Source organism: Propithecus coquereli, unplaced genomic scaffold, assembly GCF_000956105.1.
Source record: "Propithecus coquereli isolate 6110/MARCELLA unplaced genomic scaffold, Pcoq_1.0 Scaffold57, whole genome shotgun sequence".
Taxonomy (NCBI): domain Eukaryota; kingdom Metazoa; phylum Chordata; class Mammalia; order Primates; family Indriidae; genus Propithecus; species Propithecus coquereli.
Genome location: NW_012151618.1, coordinates 2,423,157 through 2,442,830, shown reverse-complemented (window position 1 = coordinate 2,442,830; position 19,674 = coordinate 2,423,157). Strand labels below are relative to the sequence as shown.

General features: G+C 36.1%; 1 protein-coding gene across 1 annotated transcript in view; it reads left to right on the top strand.

Moving 5' to 3' along the window:
* The window catches only part of WDR72 (WD repeat domain 72), a 266,498-nt gene that overhangs the window by 244,536 nt on the left and 2,288 nt on the right, over positions 1 to 19,674 (top strand). Inside the window, 1 exon segment of the mRNA XM_012658023.1 lies at positions 17,862 to 17,966. Within this exon segment, the coding sequence (XP_012513477.1) occupies positions 17,862 to 17,966 (105 nt within the window).

Below are 19,674 nucleotides of genomic sequence, written 5' to 3'. Positions count from 1 at the left end.
AAATTATTATAAATGGAGGCTTCTTTGTCATTACATATTTTAACTGTTTTTTGTTTGTATTTTTGAAGGCTATTGATTTATATGCCATGCTACTTCACTAAAACCATTGCTTACAATGGTTTTTCCATTGATCTTTCAGGTTTTCTGGGTATATAATTATATTTTCCAATTAAAAAACACTTTACTTCTTTCTTTTTAGTCATATTGACTCTAATTGTTTTCATTTGGCCTTCATTGCATTGGTGAATACTTCCAACTCGATGCTAAATGGTAGTTGGAAATAGTGGGCATCTTTGTTTTATTTATTTTGTTGGAAAAAGTCACTGGTGTTTCTAAATTGAGTAGGACATTGGCTTTGGAGCTGAGGTATATATATTTTATCATATCAAAGAAATATTTAGCAATCTTGCTTTATTAAGTATTTTTACATAAATGAGTGTTGAATTTTGTCAAATGACTTTTCCTTTCCTATTTCTACTATGGTAATTGAACATTTACCCTTTTGGTCTCTTGCAATTTTTCCAAAAAATTACTTATTTAATCTAGATTTTTAAATTAATTTGCATAGAGTCAAGCATTATAATCTCTTATGACTTTTTAAAATTTTCTCTCTATTGGTAGTTATTCCCCTCCCTCTTTCATGTTTGATTTTGTATATTTGTGAAATTTCCCTTTACTTCTTGATTAAATTTGTTAGTGGTTTGTTGGTTTTATTGATTATTTTGCTAAAAGCACCTTTTGTAGTATTTCTTTCTTGGTTCTTCTGTTTTACTGTTTTCTAAATCATTGTCTTTATTAATTCTTTCCTCTTTTTTTTTTGGTTAACTTGATTGTTCTTTATCTACCTATTTGAGTTGGCTATTTAATTCATTCTCTTTTACTAATTAGATTTTTAATGCTATAAGATGGTCTTTCACAACTGGATTAATTGTATTTTATAGGTTTTGTTATGTTTCCATTATTGTAATTTTTTAAAAAGTTCTGCAATTTTGTATTGAATTTCCCCTTTGAACCAAGAGTTATTTAGTACGTGTTTGAAATTTCCAGGTAAAAAAATCTTTTTGTTTTTTAATATTTTTATTAATTTATAAATGTACTGCATTGTGATCAGAGAATGTTGTCTGTGCTAGTTCTATTCCCAGAATATTGGAGGGGTTATTCTGGAGTTTAAGATGTGGCCAATTTTGGTGAATGTTTCATGTGCTCTTAGAAATAAGGCGTGCTATTATTGGCATTCAGAGTTTGATTATTAGATCTATCACATTGATTTAGTTGTGTAGACTTTCTATATGCTCATCAATATTTTGTCTCCACCATCTGTCTTACATGAAGAGATATGTGCTAAAGGTATCTATTGTTAGCTTGCATGTCCTGTAGTCTCTGCTTTATTAAATAACTATGTTATTTAATAATATACATATATTAGTCATTGAAATGCCTTCATTGTGAAGGATAGCCTTTATTTAGTGTCATAAAATACTCTTCTCTGTGTCTTTACTTAATGTTCTTTGGTTTTCATTCCACCATGTTCAATAATAGTGTGACTGCTGCTTTTTAAAAATTTATTTAAATCCTATCTATCCTTTTTATCTTTAATCTTTCTTAACTCTTTGTTTTTGATATAGCTCTTCTTTTCATACAACACAGTGTTAGATTTTACTTTGTTAGCCAATCTTATCATCTTTTCTTGTAATAGCCATATTTCCATAACCATCATTTAGTCTGAGTCCTACAGGTGTATGTATATTGAGTGCTTACCTCCTCTCCTCATCCTGGTGTCTTTTCAATTATTCTGGTTGTACAAAGCTCATTTTCTCGTAGACCACTCAGAAAAGGCTTATTCAAATATATTCCCTAAGTCATTGCATGCTTAGATCAGCTTGCAGCCTTTATAGATAAGGTCAGTTTTTCTGGATAGTAAATCTTAGCTCAAATTTTTCTTTCCCTGAATTTTTTAAGTATGTTATTCCTTCCTTTTTCTGAGGTCAAGGGTTGGCATCAGAATCTTATGACAATTTTCTTTCCCTTATGAGTAACTTGAGCCACTTCTTATTCTATTACTATTTTGAAATTTGTTTGAATATATAATATTGCTATTGTCAGCAAGTTCATATTAATTGGTTTTTATGGAGTTTGTGTTGTAAAGGCCAAAAGCGAGGCACTACTTAATATCTAAATGTACTTGCTAAGACCTTGCCAATTACCAAGTCTCTGATCTAGTTATTTCAGCTGCCTTTATAGAAGGATCAGAACCATGCAGTAATCTGATCAATTTTTGATCTGCTGTGTGAATAGGGCAGGGGGCGCAGCAATAGAAATGTCTTGATCAAAGAAGATGTGCTTTAGTTATGGCCAGAGTTGGATATAAAAATAATTTTAACTCATCTCATCTCACCTTTACAACCAAAAACTTTTCATAATAATGCTCCGAAATAAACATTTTTTCAATGAATATAGTATGCTTTCCCCCTCTCCAAGGTTTAACGTGATGTTCAAGAAAAATAATTTTTTGAGGTTATTATTTGATATGATGTTTTATGGTGCTTTCTACCCAGAAATGAAAACGAAGAATATCAGTAACAAGTAAGCCGTTATTTCTGTGTTAGTTGCATACTCCACCAAATGACCACCCTCTAGTAATGTTTTTGCCTTTGATGGATCTGAGTTTGATAAGACTTTCAGTTTCAATACTAGTATTTTTTAAAACCTAACGTGTGAATGGAAATCAGTAAAAAGGTCAGTTATCAAGGATCATACATAAATGATGGTGCAAGATAAGATCTGTTCTTACTTTTAAATATAAAAGACAATAGCTGCTCATTTAAAAGGTTATGCTCTAATTGTATTTATAATTTGAAATTCTATTGTGCACATACAATCATTTAAATATCCAAGCCCAAATGAGTTTCTCTATAAGCGTCATATAAATATTCCTAAAGGATATCAATATGTTATCATTTCCATTTAATTTATCAGCCAAAAAAAAAAGCTATTTAGAATAACTTTCCAATGACATCCTATGTTATCTGGTCAGCATTGTCAGAAACCATTTTTACTTCTTTCCATATTCAGCACTCTTGATAGGAAAAAAAATTACAGGTGACTTTGAGCAGGATTTATTTGGTTATAGGTATTGTTAAATGGATACAAGTCCACATGTCTCTCTACACTGTTAAAACAAAAGGTGGCCACTAACAATAGCTTATATCTTTCTACAGTCTTCAATCAGGTTGAAGATCAGGTTAATAGAACTATTTAAAATATGTATTATGTTAGTAGGTCAGAGAAATTTTAGATATTACTATATTGCTTGTAAAATAAAGTACCCTGACATGAAGACTGGACATCTTATTGCCATTTACACACATTTCTAGGCAAAGACAGATACAAAAATAGTATTAATATAGGATTTATTTAGACCTTCTATATTTAAGCCATTATGTGTTTTAAGCATTTAATTGTGACAACAATTCTTTGCATCTGATAGGCACTATCACTATTGCTATTTTGTTGAGGAAGAGACTGAGACACAGAACGATTAAGTAACTTGACCAAGGTCACCCTGTTTGTGGATGAGCCAGGATTTTATTTGAATTGGACATTTTAATAGCATATAGGTAAATTTTCATAACAATAAGCTACTTGTCTTTCATTGGTGAAAACTGTCCTTTTCAGAAGAATCCCTAAAACCGAACAGTGATCTTAAATGATGTTTGTTGAAGGAAACACTTACAAGAAACTAGCCAATTAAAAAAGGAAAGCAATATATGTAATTCTTTGAACATCTAATAATCATACTATGTCATTCAATTAAACCATCACTCTTAGAAATAGAATCCCTGTATTACCAAGTACAATCCTTGCCAAATATCCAGACACAATCATGGGCTTTAAGGATTACAAGACACATAATAAAGGATAATGACCTAAAATTAAGCACACCGATATAGAAAGCTGGGACTGTCATGCTCAGTATTAAGTCAGCAATCTATTAGATTTAATGTGAGATTAAGGAGCTATGTAACCCGCAATTATGCTGTTTTTAATTAAGAAAAAAATGTGATGATGGTGCTCAGTAAAATTCTTCCTTCCATTTACCTCTGTTTAATTGGATCAGGGACTGCTTAAACATCTTTGAGTTGGAGCTTATAAGAAGATGATCCCAGCTGTTTTTCAAAGCTTAAGGCAGCAGGCAGACAACACGATCATGTCAAGGCTCATGCAAAATCCTTAATCCTACTTTTTTTCGTAAACCAGCTACTGTGGCCCTGTTTTTAACCTTGTAAGTACTAAATGTGCGTTGTCACTGCTTTGGTAGATTTGCCACTGAATGCTACTGTTTAATGCCTTTAGCTTCAGTGCCATTAGAAGATCTCAACTTCCTTGCGCCTTTGGATACTGACCATGTTACTGGTCAGCGGTTCACCACAACTTCTGAAATGTCAAATAAAGAGTAGCGACTTGTTTGTTCAAGCATTCATCCACCTGCTTATTCACCTGATAAATATCGGAGCTTTTGTGTCTTTCCCTAAGCTCTATGGGAGACATGGGAGAGCAGCCATAAGGTACCATTCCTTTCTTTAGGTGGTTACAGACGAGCCCCATAATCATACCGTCCCAGCCAGCTCTTTGAACCTCACTGTTGAAAGTAAATAAAATAAATAAAGGTTCTTTTTTACTTTCTTCTTCTGTCTACATTTTGCCTAGTCCAGCCATCCAGCATCTTAACCTTTGAACTATCAGCTGTAGCTTTACCGAGGTCCGCAATATCATAGTAAGAGGAAAGGTTGAAGGGTCAAATTAGCGTTCTCTCCAGCTGCACATGCTATTTGAGTGGTGACGCACTTTCTTTTCTCTTTCCCTGTGGAGGACAAGTGGTAAAAGAAAGAGGGGCTGGCTGCCACTCTGATTTGTCCCAGCAATGGTGAGCAGCCTGCAGAAGAGCAAGCACACTTAATGCTCAGCTGCTTGGACCAGCCAAGCAGGCTACCGAGTCCCAGCTCTGCCTCTTGATGTTTTCTGATTGCACCTATCCTCAATCTGGGAACTGTTTGCAGATTCAGATTCATCAAGCGCTGCCACTTTAAAATCGCGTGCAGGCAGGCATCCTAGGATATGCCATTATAAGCTGCTGCCAGGGGATCTTCCAGGAGATAAATGGAATCTGTGTGAAGTAAATTAGTGTGAACCAGTCAATCCGAGTGTCAGCCTTGAGCCACTTCCATGGATAACTAGCCGGCTGACTGGAGGCCTGGGTCTTGTGCCTTAGGTGGGCTGGAAGCTCTGAGATTCTGTTCTACAGGATGAGGCGATGTTGGGGGCTGTTTAGTCTTGGAGGAAGGCCGATTTGATCTTTGTTTTAGATTTGTCAATGAAATAGAATTCTAAAGTATTTTTGTTTACCTCCTAACTCTAGCTGTACTGGGTGCCTCTAAATTGGACAAGTTCTTTACTGTGGGAAATAGGAGAGAAATGCCCTGGAAATAAATAACTGCTTCCTCCTCAGCTAAGCTGCCACTTTGCAGGCTCGGCTTCACCTTCCTATCTAAGATCTCTAGGGTTTTAAAACAAAATAATGACCATAATTTGGTAAACCGAGTTTAATCTAAATCTCCTCTCCCTATTTGTTTTTGAGGAATACATCTGTGTGATCTTTAATTCATGAAGAGAAGGAGGTTCTATGCAAAGGTTGATATCCTGGTTCCCATAGATACCCAGCGTGGAAAATAGAATTTTGGCCATGGGGGGAGGGGAATCCCCTCAGTAGCAATAGAATGAGAAGACCTTTTAAAATAACTTAACTGTGTCCTGGAAAGAATTTAGAGACAAAAAAGCATATGAGCCAATAGAGCTGTAAGAATTATTATTTAATATGATTAAATGGTAAGTATAAATGGCTCTATTATGTAAAAATCATGTTTCCATAATTCAGTATTCCTTTAGAGATCATAGTCTGTTCTTACATTAAGATCACAAAAATTCTTTTTATCTAGTAAAATTATGACAAATCATCTTTATTTCTTTTTTCCTTTATTACATTAATAAAAATTTTTATCACCTCCCTCTCTGTGGAATGAAATATCAATGAGATCGTTGAATGTAGAATAAAAATGTGTAAAATAGAGTGAGTATAAATTTAGGCCTTATATTTGGGGAAATTTCTAAAAGCATTTTCTCACCTAGCCCCAAGGAAATATTTTGTCTTTCGTAGGAAGAAAAAGAAATCAATCTTACAATAGCAACTTGGGCAAAACAAAATTGTTTAAATATTCAACAAAATAAGTTTATTTTCTATTTCTCATCACCTTTCCTAGACCCATGTATCTATAATGTAGCTTTTGAGTACTTTATGTGAGAGTATCACCATTATGGGGTCCATGGAGACACATTTTATATATAAGATACATTTCAGTATATAAAGTACATCTGTGGATGTTAGGTAGCATGAATCATAGCAAAGATCAAACCAAATGCTTTAAAAATTGAGTGACCCTTTCCTTGAACTAATGAAACAAAAATGGGATGTCCTGTGAGGACAAAATTTGTTTTATGCCTGTACACTGAGTTCAGAGAAATGAAATCCCTAGGGTAAATTTAACTTTATGATTTATGAGGATACGGAAAAGAGAGTGAAAATCAGGGAATTTTCCCTTCTGTTGTAGGGAGTAGGTGTAATCTTTTGCAATGTGTGACTCTTATTTTATAAAGTTATTTGAAGAGTAGGGAAGTGAATTTTTATAAATGATCTCTTGCTTAATATGGCTCCCCGCCCCCGCCTCACACAATGTCTGTGTAAACATTCAAGCCAGAGATTCAGAGAAAGCAGACTTTCATAGCCTTCACTGCCCATAAGTAAGCTGTCCCATGAGCATTAGACTCATCATGTTTGTGGAACAAACATACTATCTATGAATCTCCAACTGTCTGAGACACTCTAAGGATGACGGAAATTGACACATTGGGTCAGGCCTCTGATTTTTCTAGCCCAGTCTTCTGATTTCAGCTTCAGAGGTTCCTTTCTAGAAAGGCAAAATTGTCCTCATACCAACATCAGCCTCAACATTTCAAAATGTGCCTAAAATATCATGTTTCCCTATTAATGTGCCCCAGTCGGACATGAAATCCAAAGAATGGTATTATTAATAAAAGTACAACACAGGCCACATAAAGTCCTAAGAAAGACAGAAAAGGAGAGAAAAATTAATGTTAACTGGTAGACTGATGGAGATTTCGTGGAAAGGTGAAATTTGAGCTAAGTCTTCAATAAAGACTAATATTTTGGCAAGCAGAATATTGGAGATTGGAGTGAGAGAGGATATCACAAACTGGGGATCTGCACAAAGGCACAGATGCAGAAACTAAGTGGCTCATCTAGGGGACAATGAGTGGTCTCATCCAGCCATGCTGTATGATGTCAGAGTCTGAGATGGGAAGGGTGGGGACAGGAGCAGCATCCAGTGAGAAACCACTGAATGGGAATTGAGACTGCATTGTGCAAGGCCTCGAAATCCATGGCTCCAGAATTCCCCATTGCTGACTGGATAGAGATCCATGTGGGTTTTTCTACATGGGAGCTATGGGATCGGACCTTGGTTTTAGGGATGTGACTCGTCTTAGTTTAAAGAATGACCGGAGGGAGAGACACCTATTATCAGGCTATTCAAGTAGAGGAGTGACTCTGGTAACAGAACATAGTGGAAGAGTATAATCATCTTGAGGGGCTGGAGGAACGGGAGGAAAGCAAATGACAGTCACAGGTAGATATAACTTTTTAGCAATTTTACAAACATCAGTTGCACTCTTCTTCAGATTTGCTTTAGACAGGTGTCTTAATCTTCCTAATTTTGTCTTCAGATAGTCTTAGATGAATAAACTCTCCTCCCCCTTGCTTCCTCCCATAACTTTGGTTGGCCTCTTAAATTCATTGTATTCTGTATGGGCCACAGTGACTGGAGACACATGCAGTGTTCCAAGTGCAGAGGCCTCGTGGGCTTTCTTGGTTCTCTTGTGGTTGGTTTATTGTGTTGTTCTTCCCCTTCCTAAAGCACCACCCTTCTGTTGGCTATTTGCCTATTTTATTTGTCACAGTGTCCCTGATTCATAACAAATGATAGGTCAATGCCGTGTTCTTGCTTTGGATCATGTTTTCTTTAAATGCTTCCCAAAACTTAACTATCCTGAAATGTGTGCACACCATTGATTCCCAAGGAGTTTGCCTTATAATTGTTTTCTATAGCTTGTGTAATCAGTGTAACATTTTACGACCCAGGAACCCTTAGTGTTCTGGAGATTTTACCATGCATTCTGCCAAACAATTCATAAGAATATATTAAGAGGAGTGTTTTACACTAATCTAGGAAACTGTCTTATCTAGAAATATCTATTAGTCTTTTACCTTTTTCCTATTTTTTAGATCTCCAATTATGATAACATCTCTTTTGTATTGAACCTAGCTTTCTGTAAGTGTTATTCTAGCTACTATTTCCCTTTATTTGCATGCATGTTTGCTCTTTAAAACTTTGCTTTCTTTAGGAGTGTTTCTCTTATCTTTTATTTGTAGATGTCACTGGTTTGTCTAATATCAAAATGAGACTCTCTACTTCCTATCAAGGTCATTTCTATATTTTTGGCAACCATCTCTTAGAGATATTAGTCCAAACCCTGAATGTTATGCAGTGACACAGATTGAGGATTTGAGAAGGCATCTTTCTATTGTTTATCTCCCAACAAAATTAATATTTCTAAATGAGTGACTACACTTGGTATGTGTGACCATAAGAGGCAATGGATGCCGATCGACCACCCATGCTTTCCCTGTCTTGAGTGAATGCATGTGTTTGTGTGCAGTGTGAGAAAGTGATGCTTGCTACTGATGACATTATAATACAGTGGTAAAGCACATTATTAGCATCCAAGCAAATCTTCCATTCGATTTCAGTACATTCTCAAGTACACTAGCATACCATTTTGATGTCACTCAAATAAAAATAAATTGCATTCAAAGTAACCAAGCCATTAGATACAAAATATGGTAACTTAGACATGTTCTTCCATGCATCTTTCTTAATGTTAACAAAGAACTAGAAAATGAAGGCATAGTCTAGATAATTTGATTTTCTTATTTTCCATTTCCTATCTGGGAGATGAAAGAGCTCTGACACTTGACTAACCATCTGAGACAAACGTCTTCCCCTGAGACAGAGATGGCTATCAGCTGGGAATTTGAGACTGCCTGCCAACCATTCTCCCCACACTGATGGTGTTGTCTTAGGTTTGGCCTCTGGGAAGGTTGTTGCTCTTAGGAATTCCAATGCTAGTGCCATTTGACAGTTTCTTCTCCCACTGATTCAAGAGGAGAATGTTTTTTGGTACTTTTCCTTATGGATAACTGTAGACATTGCTGCGGTTTAAATTGCCCTATGCTGTGAATCCTTATCTTAAGTTTATATATAAATCATGTTTATCTCTAGTCTCAAATGCTAGCTCAGTGCTCTTTTGATTGAAGGGTCTCTTTTGTTTTCCTGACCTTCTAAATTTTCAAATAGAAGCTGGGAAGTTTACTATAAATTCTTCTTAGAGGTCTCCCTATACAGGCTGTTCTTTAATTTATCAATATGTGGAGATCTATTTGTCTTCTTCTTTGGAATCTATTCCAGCTTTCAACTTAGTATTTTCTTGAACTTCTGAACAGTAAGTAAAATTAATGCATTTCTATATTTACCAGAGGATTTGGTCCTTATGAGAACAGTCAAATGACTTTTACAGAACCTAAATTGTATTAAAAGTGCAACAGTTAATTTCCATACATCCTTAGAACTCATTCATCACTTATACTTCCTTTTAAAGATGAACAGGTCCTGTCAGATAAGATATTCCTGAATCATTTTTTTTTCTTAATTATTTCTGTGGTATGGAAAGCTGGGATTGAGCTTGCTGATTTGACAAGTTAACTTCTTGCATCTAGAAATTCTCTTCTTTATCAAACTGTAAATAAATGTAAAAATAATAATAAATATTTTTCCATGACTTCTTTCTATTCTGAATTTACTCAGTAATGTTTAGAGACCAAAGTCATGGAAATTATTTTGATTTTATGTCCAAAAAAATACCTGCTTATCTCCTCGCCAACTCTCTCCTGCTTGCCAAGAAAACAGTACTCTGAAGGAGCATATAAAGAAATCTAGGCAAACCTCCCACCAGGAACTCTGCAGATTAGCCTGGTTGGGAGTGGGGAAATGTGGCCGGAGGAAGGAAGACAGTTGCAACATTCCGTTATTCTCCTTGCCTACTTCCCAGCTTACTCATTTTCTCTTTTTCATGCTCTCTACATCTTATACCCCTCTAGTCTGTTTCAGTCTTAGAGTTTAGATAATTTGATTAGAGTTGGTTTTCATGCCCAGCTTGACTAAGACAAAATGATTTCATGGGCCCCATCGTTATATATAAAAGGAATAGAACGGGTGTGGGCTCTCCTGATTCTCTGTTGAAGAGATTTGAATTGAGGCAAGCACAATTCCACAGGAACACCATGGTTCTTCATAACACTGTCCATTCATGTGACAAACAATCACTGAGGGCTCTTCATGCCTGGGGAAATGAAACCAAGAAGGAACCCGCCCTATCATGGGAAAATACCAGTCTACATAATTAGGAAAGGGCCTCAGAAGTCCTCATTATTTCCAAGGCTAGTGTAGTGGCCACTGACCCTCTAGGTATCCTGTCCAGTGATACACTGAGTAATTTGTTGGTCTTGGCAGAATACATGAGTCTCAGAGCTGGAGGGTATCAAGAAGGCTGTCTAGTCCAGCTCCCTCATTTTAGAAAGAAAAGAACCTGAGTCTGGGAAAGTGAGATGACATGCCCAAGACTACACTATTAGGAGCAGAGGTGAGATTGAAAACCAGATCTTCTGGGTCCTGTATTTGAACATTTTTATAATACAACACATTTCCTCCCCAGGAATTCATAAGTTCATCTCCATAATGAAATTATTTATATTCTTTTCTCTTTTAATTAATACGTATATTTGGACGCTTAACAGTGAGGACTTTTTTTTCTCTGATATGTCGAAGAAGTACTTTATTACGTTAGAGTTTATTTAACATTTTCTTAGTGAATATGTAGTTTATCACTTGTTGGAGTTTATCAGTTTTATTAAGTGTATGTGGGCTGGGTACAGTAGCTCACGGCTATAATCCCAGGACTCTGGGATGCCAAGGTGGGAGGATCACTTGAGGCCAGGAGTTTGAGATCAGACTGGGCAACATAGAGAGACCCTGTCTCTTCTTTTTGTCCGTAGTTCTTTCTTTCTCTAAACTATCTTGTTTATGTTGTGATTGTGTGGTTTTAAGGAGGATCATCCCATCTGAGCAGGAATCTTCGTGAATTCTCTCTTCTCTTCAGTTCATATTCTTGCTCCATCTAGGGGATCAGGGTGAGCTTGCTGAGTTGATATCCCAGTGAAGCCAAGTTTCTGTAGTTCTTCAACATCACATCTGTGTACAGTTTCCTCTGAGAAGGGGTCAGCCATGCCCCCTCCTCCTTGGTGAAGTCCATGGCCACATCCCCAAAGGTTACTGAGTTCTGCAACCCAGAGGGGAAGTTTTCTACCTCTATGATCCTTTCATGGGCACAAGCAGAGCACATATATCGTACAAATGTGTGGCTGCCATTTGACAAGTCTGCAGGTAAATATGCCCAGACAGCAATGCCCAGACAGCATCCAGGGGAACCAGGATGCTTCTTTTCTTGCTTCTACAGTCCATTCCAGGCAGGGCTCGTGGCTCACAGTCAGTGAGGTAAAGGTTTCAGCCAGGCTGTTGCTCCTATACTTCTGAGGTACAGCATGCTTTCTAGGAATTTTATTTTCTGTTCAAAAATAAGCCAGATAGTGTCTCCTTCTTTATGCAGACACATGTTGGCATTAATAATAGCTTTTGGGGATTTTTGAGTAAGTTTGAGCTGTAAACCCTAGCTAGACCTTAAGATTTTCCCCTTAAACTGCAAATGAAATTAATCATTGATTTTTTTTTTTAATCTTACAGATCCTTGTTAGTAGTTTCACTTAGTCATTTGGTTAGTACTCTTGAGTACCTGCCTTGTACCTTACATTAGGCTAGAGGTATAGCATGTGCTTGCCTATCAGCTCTACCAGAGCACCCCGTTGCTCAGACATCCTGCATAGCAGAGGAATTTCTGTATTTGATAGGAATACAGCAATGATTAAAAATATTCAGTAAGCAATTGGTAGCTCTTTCTCATCCATGTTTGTCTTCCCCATATTAGTTGGGTGGTCTAGCCACACTTCTCACCTGTGGAAGTTAGCTGTAGACAAGTTCTTTTCGCCTTACCCTAAGCAGTCAATAATTTGATCCTCTGTGTGTGTGTGTGTGTGTGTGTGTGTGTGTGTGTGTGTGCATGTGTGATGGTGTATTTAAATAAAATAATAACTTAAATTCTATACATCCAGGGAAGGATAAAAAATTAATACTCTTCACAGCATTTTGGAAAATTTGTTTCCCTAACAGTTGAAAAATAAGTCATCCTTAAAGCAATTCATTTGAGCAAATGCCACCCACCAAATAATATTGCATGCCAGATTACAATTGCAGGAAGGTGGCAAAAACATATAAGTCTAATATTAACTCATCTTGTTAAACTTGTCCATAAAACATTACTTAGTTGTAAAGAAGCATTAGATACCTGATTTAATTGGGGACATTTCTATATTTTTCCCCGAGTTTCCAGTCCACATTGATGACAAAGTAAGTTCAAAGTCTGATGCAGGATGTAGCTATTACTATTCAAATATAATCAAGAGGCCCTATCACTTGATTATCTCAATAGATACTCGTAAAGTAGGGCTAATATGTACACAGCTCTTTAGCTAGACATGTTTTCCTGATAAGACATCTGTCCAGAGAGAAGCCACTTTGTAAGCTGAAGGTCTGTTCCAATGACATCCTCTTTGTTTACAAATTTCGTGTTATCATTTAAAGTCTTTTCATGAATTGTGCCTCCCCCTAATTTAAAATATATTGCAGTCTCTGTGATCTGCTAGTATTGCATTGCATTAGCATTTTCTTTTTCCTAAATTTGGTGTAGTTTTTCTTTATTAATAGTATTGTTTCTTTCTTTCTTTCTTTCTTTTTTTTTTTTTTTTAAGTTTATTTCATAGTGACTCCTTAAGATTGGGAAGGAATCCAAATTATCAAGCAGGGAAGTAATCAACTCTTGGCTACCATATTGAGTTAGTAGATTTGAACTTAGATCTATGACTTCTTTTCCACTCCTTATGCCACAGATTTGAGCTGTCATTTAGTCTTTCCTGACCTCTGCAACCTGTACATTATTTTCATGCCCTTGATTAATACGTGATTCAGATTTTTGTTTGGGTTTTCTCGGGTATTACAGTGGTTTATTCTATTCAGTTGCCCAACATTTCAAACTGTTATATCTTTTTATTAATGATTTTCCTATAAATATCCCCATTACTTTCAAAAAGCCTGTACGTATGATGAATGGGATCTATTTTTAAATCATTCATAAGTCATTGTATTGAAAATGTTATTTGGAGCTGTAGATTTTATTCACCCTGTAAATGATATGGATTTTTAACAAGGACTCTATTTGTATGACAGAAGTGGCCTAGCTTGGGAGAACCAGCTGCTGTTTGTGGAAGTGGGTGGAGACTTTTTTCCAGTGGCCCTTCTCTTGCTGGGGATGGGGAGATGTTTCTTGGAGTTGTTTGCTGCCTAGGCCTAGGAAATCTTAACAGCTAATATCTTTCAGAAAATGATGAGAAAAGGAAGCAGGGAATTTTTAGAGGATAACTGAAACCAAAATAGAGAACAGAGGAGGTGGAGGAGCATTACCACTGACGACCCTGCCACCACATTTTTAATTTTTAACAATAAATTCTTCTATGGAGTCTTCCTCATACAATCTTTTGGGTTTCCTCTCAAGGTGTTCTTGAACATGGTTTAAAAGGTACTGATTTTGTGTTGTCTTTGGCTGAACCATTTGTTTCTTTAGGATCTAGAAGAATTATACTCATAGTCGAATGCCCCCTAGTCAAAACACATCTGCAAGAAATACATGGACTCCTCCCTCTACCCAGCTACCAAAGATATTACACAGATATTTAGAACACTGGCCTTTTAGCTGTCGATATTTCAAGGTGTGTGATGGGTGAGTAGAGCAGTCTTATATCTTTCAGTGGTAGAACTGTCAAGGAGAGTTTGTCTTTCTTGTCCCTTACCACCCAAATGTGGACTATTTCAGAATCCATTACAGAGGAAATAAACAGCTGATTTTCAGCTAAAGATGAGCCTAGCAATCATTTGCACTATATTGATGTCAAAAGTATCTCTCTGCCAAACTCTAAAATGCACCTTCAAAAACTACTGAAAATATCCAAGAACTTTAGTGATGAGCTACAAATGGACTTTGGTATTGATAAATAAAAGTCAATATGTATAGTGAAAGGACAACTTACTGTGATAAATGGGCCCACCATCAGTAAAGATCAAATTATTGACTATCTAGGGCAAGGAAAAACCTGTCTATAGCTAACTTCTACAGGTGAGAAGAATTAGCTAACAACAGCAATTCAGAAAAAGTTCAGAGACATGTAAGGAGAATTCATTAAAAATATATACCAAAATAGGCAGCAACAATAACAAATACATTTGTGGCACTGGGCTAATGTATTTCTTTGGCCATGCCCAGTTTTAGAACTTTTTCCTTTGCTTTGAATTATGTCCCTTTGGAATTCCCACATTCCCAGTCAAGGAGTTCTAATTTAAATTTTACCTCCAGACTACCCTATTGTAGAATTCTCTGCACTAGAAACCATGCCGCTCTTAGAATGCTGTCTCTAATGCTCCTGCTAGTTACTTTTTATCATACTTCAACTAGATCACAAGTTGTATGAGGGCACATTAAAAGTGCCTTCATTTCTTTACCCCTCACAGTCTAGCATGGAGCTCTACCCATAATAAGCACTAGATCAATATTGGTTGATTTCATCCTTGTTGAAATGATTCATTAGAGAAGACTTGGTCACTTATCATGTCAGAGTTTAATGATGAAACATCACAGGAAACACCCAAAAGAGCAATTGCAAGGATTAGCCTATCAAACAAACAAACAAAAAGTAGAATGGCAATAATTAACCTCTCCGATGTCTGCTGTTCCCAACTGGCAGAATGTACGTATTTCTTCTACAGTAGGTTTAATTGGATGCTGTAGGAACTACCTGGTAAAGAAAACGAATCTTGTACAATTTCAAATTTGGAAACTAATTTGTAACTAAGCAAAATATCTGAAGAATAACTTTCTCTACTCCCTTACCACCACACAAGCCACACTCTCCAAAATCAGATTTGGAAGCAAAATGGTTGCATAGTACCTACTAGTAGGAGTTTAATGAAGATCATGCAACTAAAACTACACCTAACTTTCTTGCTTTCTTGAGAGATTTGGGATGTCATTTCATCCTGGGACCACTTCATGACACTAAAAATGTTTTCAGCCATGTATTTTTTTTGATCAAATACCATGTCCTCTTCCTCTTTGAGGTCCTTAATAGAAAAACATTGTCTAAATATTTGGTGATTGATAAATATTTGTTGGAGGAATGAATAAATGAATGAATGGAGGAAAGTTTTAAATTATGAAAGAACAATGTATTGGAAGACAAGTGCAATACATTTGCCCAAATCAATAGAGGTGCTACCTCATTGGCTTTTAGTAATAGATTTAGCTATATGATTTATTCCCTATTATAAATACCAATGTAAATATTTCAGAAATTAGCAATTAAGATATATAGAGATAAAAATCATTAAAACAAGCCAATATAATAGTATTCTGAAACGTTGATGCATTTAACTATCCCACTTAAACATTTCATAAAAATCTATGGATTCAAAAATAATCTGTAAGTATGACTTAAACTGAAGAAAATTAAATTAAACATAGCTACATCAATAACCACTTAAGCCATACATCCTCTCCTTCCAAGTCACACTGACCCACATCACCACGTTGCAAACATGCATCCTTGGACTTAAGTGGGCCTAAACAAGAAACTGAGCAGATCTATTGGGATGATAATTGAAAGCACATATCTTCTTGGATCAGGAGGACATCTAGCATGGTACCTTTGCTTCGTTCATTCGTTCATTCATTCACAGATCCGTTAAGAATACTTTCTATGGCCTAGACACTATTATATATGTGGCACACAGAAATGTGTGAATGAACTAGACATGGTCCCTACTTCTATATTTTTTCCAGAAAATTCAAATGCACAAAATGAAAAATTGTGCTTATTTAAAATAAGAATTTTATACTTTTTCCATATTTTGTTCCCAAACAAAAGGTTTTGGAGAAGTAGTGAATTCTAACTATGCTCATACTTCCACAAAACAAAGAAGTTCTAGCTATGTCCTGATAGGGTTAGTGAAACTGTCTGGAGGGAATATTTGAACCAGAATTATACTCCTAGTCTCCTTTAAAGTGTGTCTATGTGGTCCTCAAGTTATTATCACCAATGCTATGCACGTTCCATTAAAATAAGTGGAGGAGCATGGCAGGTAGGTGTGAACACTACTAATGCTGTTTGGATCTGGGGTGGGACACCTTTGGGTTACTTATCAAATGTGTGAGATGACACAGTCTCCAGCCTCTGCATTGCTCTCTGTTCTCCTAATGGAGGTGTAGACACAATAGCCAGGCCAACTCCCCTGTGCCAACAAACATATCTCATGTATAATTTATAAATATATATTTTGTTTATTGCATTTATGACCTATAAATATGTTGTGTGTGTTATCAAGATCTGAAGACACATGGTAGTGTTTACTGCAGCAACTTATGATAGATAAAATTCCATTGCATTCAATTGTGTGTGTACGTGTATATATATATATATATATATATATATATATATATATATATATGGCATTTGGCTTAAGAGTGATATAATTTATGTTATTGAAGTCTTATTTGTTTTTTCACTGAGTTTTTTCATGAAGACAGGGCCCACTTTTTCTGACAAATGATTCCTAGAACAAATGTAATATGGAAATATGTTACTTATGGAGATAATTTAGACCAAGTATTATAACTTGTAGAAGAATGTGGAAACTTGATTCTGTTTCTCTAACAGAATTAGTGGATATAATGTGTTTATGGGAAATTTTAGACTTTTCTGCTAGCTTCAGTTTCCGAAATAATATCTCATGATAAGTTGTCTAGAGACCTTCCATTCAAAACACCAGCCCTTCTTATTATCATTTTCAGTGTATTTATTTGATATTTTTAAATTTACTTTTTATAGGACTAATTTTTTGGTGTTTGGTACCATAGTTTTTAATTTAATGAAAGAACGAAGATGCGTACATAGTGTCCATTAGCTGTGATTTGTGGGACAAAAGGAACCATTGCCACCAGTATAGAGCTGGTCTTTCTAATTGACTAGCCTGATGTTCCCTCTGTGTCCTGTTGCCGTTAATTGACTATATTGTTTTAGATTTATGCATTAAAAATACGATTTCTACTTCGAAGAGATCACTTTGTTACTTTGTAGCTTTTAAGCTTGATGCCATGAACTTATTTTTCTTCTAAGATAAAGTCACATCTATAGATTTTTCAACTAATTACATGTCTGCCAATAAATACTTAGAGGATACATTTTATTTCAATTTATTATTTGTGTTTACATAGTGTGTCCCTGGAAATATCTGTGCAACTAAAAGGAAGTGTTTTAATGGTGCTTGCTACTACTTTTCATCGCTCTCCCTTTCTTTTCTCTCTCTCTCTCTCTCTCTCTCTCTGTCTCTTTTTTTTAATAGCTCCAGTCAGTCCGGTCAACCATGACAGCAACTCAAACTCGGCAAACTTCCAAGATGCTGAGGACATGCCTGACAGATGTGTCTTGGAAGAGTCTGAGAGTCCAGGTGAAAGCCATTTAAAAATAGTCAAGTATAAAATGATAAATTTGACACAGCTTTGGGGTCCTTGGAAGGGGCTGGGGGGAGAGGACATTGTAATGCTGTTTCCTCTTAGCAGCTGCACTGTCAAATTAATGGTCACCTCCAGGGGTCACAGTGTGGAGCTGTTATCTTTTCCTCTTTCATCAAGAATTCAGTTGGAGGAAGTACAAAGGCTTTATGACTGAGAAGGGAAGCTGACACTATTAGTTCATTATCATCAATTTTAGGCTAAACTGGTTAATAGAAGCAGAGATTGGGAGCTAGAGAAATGCCAACATTTTAAATATTTCAAATAATGGGATCTAACAGGAGCCTAGCGGAAGTGGAGAGATGGAGGGAAAAGAGACGCAGATTGTCATCATTGCAATTCTGTCTACCTTTCCAAAAACAAACAGGATCATAACTGGATGAGAGGATTTTAGCATGACAGTAATGGGTATTGTCAACTGTTCAGAACAAAAGAAAAGAAAATGGTAACCCTTCCTTCCTCATGCAATGAAATGTACTCTATGTCAAAGTTACTTATTTTTATACTTTGTAGAAAAAAAAATAGAAATGTACAAGAAGGATATGGCCAGAAACACTTAAGCGTAGATTTCTGTTTCTGTTTTTGTTTTGTTTTGTTTTGAGGCATGCCTAGTCTTAACAACTAATTAATTAAAAGAAAAAGAAAAAAAAAAACCTTGTAAAAGTTGAATGACATTCTTGGATAACTACAAAGCTTTAAGATAAGATGATAAAATATCTTACCGTCATGAGTGAAAGAGTTAAATATCTCCCCACACTTACTATTTTTCTTTCCTGTTTTATCTGGCTACTGTGTACCCTCTACCCTCTCACATCTTTGTGTGCTGATCCATGTATCATATTTTTGATTCATCCTCTCTGTGGCCTGTCAGCTTAGTTAAGAGATTTCCAAATCTTGTAGCCTTTGCTGACAAGGGGCAGCTGCAAAGAGTCCCCTGATCCTTCCCCGAGGAGAGCTACTGAGATTTAATTTTCAGTGAAAGGTGCAGCCTGCAATCTATGTCAGGTCCCCTAAGTCATCGCAGAACCCCAATAGGCCCAGTGGCGATGGCATTGTATACCGGTCCTCTCCACTCCTCCAAGATTCCTCACAACAGGAACTGCTGCTATGTGCCCATCCCCAGCCACACTTCTGCTTTAGCAACCCACGGAGCTGAGAAGTGGCAGCTTTAGCAATGACAGAAATTCTTAATGTGCAAATTCACCCCACCCCCTGCCATAGTATCTAAAGGAAAAGTGTAGACCAGTCTCACTCAAAAAGGCAGAGAGGGTAAATGGTCAATGTTAAATTTCCATAATAAAAATTATTTATAAATTACTTTTAATTTTGACTTATTTTGCTTTTGACTAATTTTGCCTAATTTTGACTAGGTTTTTAAAATGTCTTCCTAAACAGTTTTCTATCAATCGTCTTGTCAGGCAGTTGGATCCATGAATCAAATTTTTACCTAAGTGCTCATTGTTTTTGATAAGAATAGATCAGCTTTATACCATTTCAAAAGTAGAATAAATTTCTATCATCTCTTAAATATGAGTAGCATTGTAGTGAGAACCAAATATAACATACTCTATCTGGTTGATATAAACAAAAGGATATATCAAGAAAGAAAGATCATTTAAAAATATAGGCGCTGATAAAGAATCT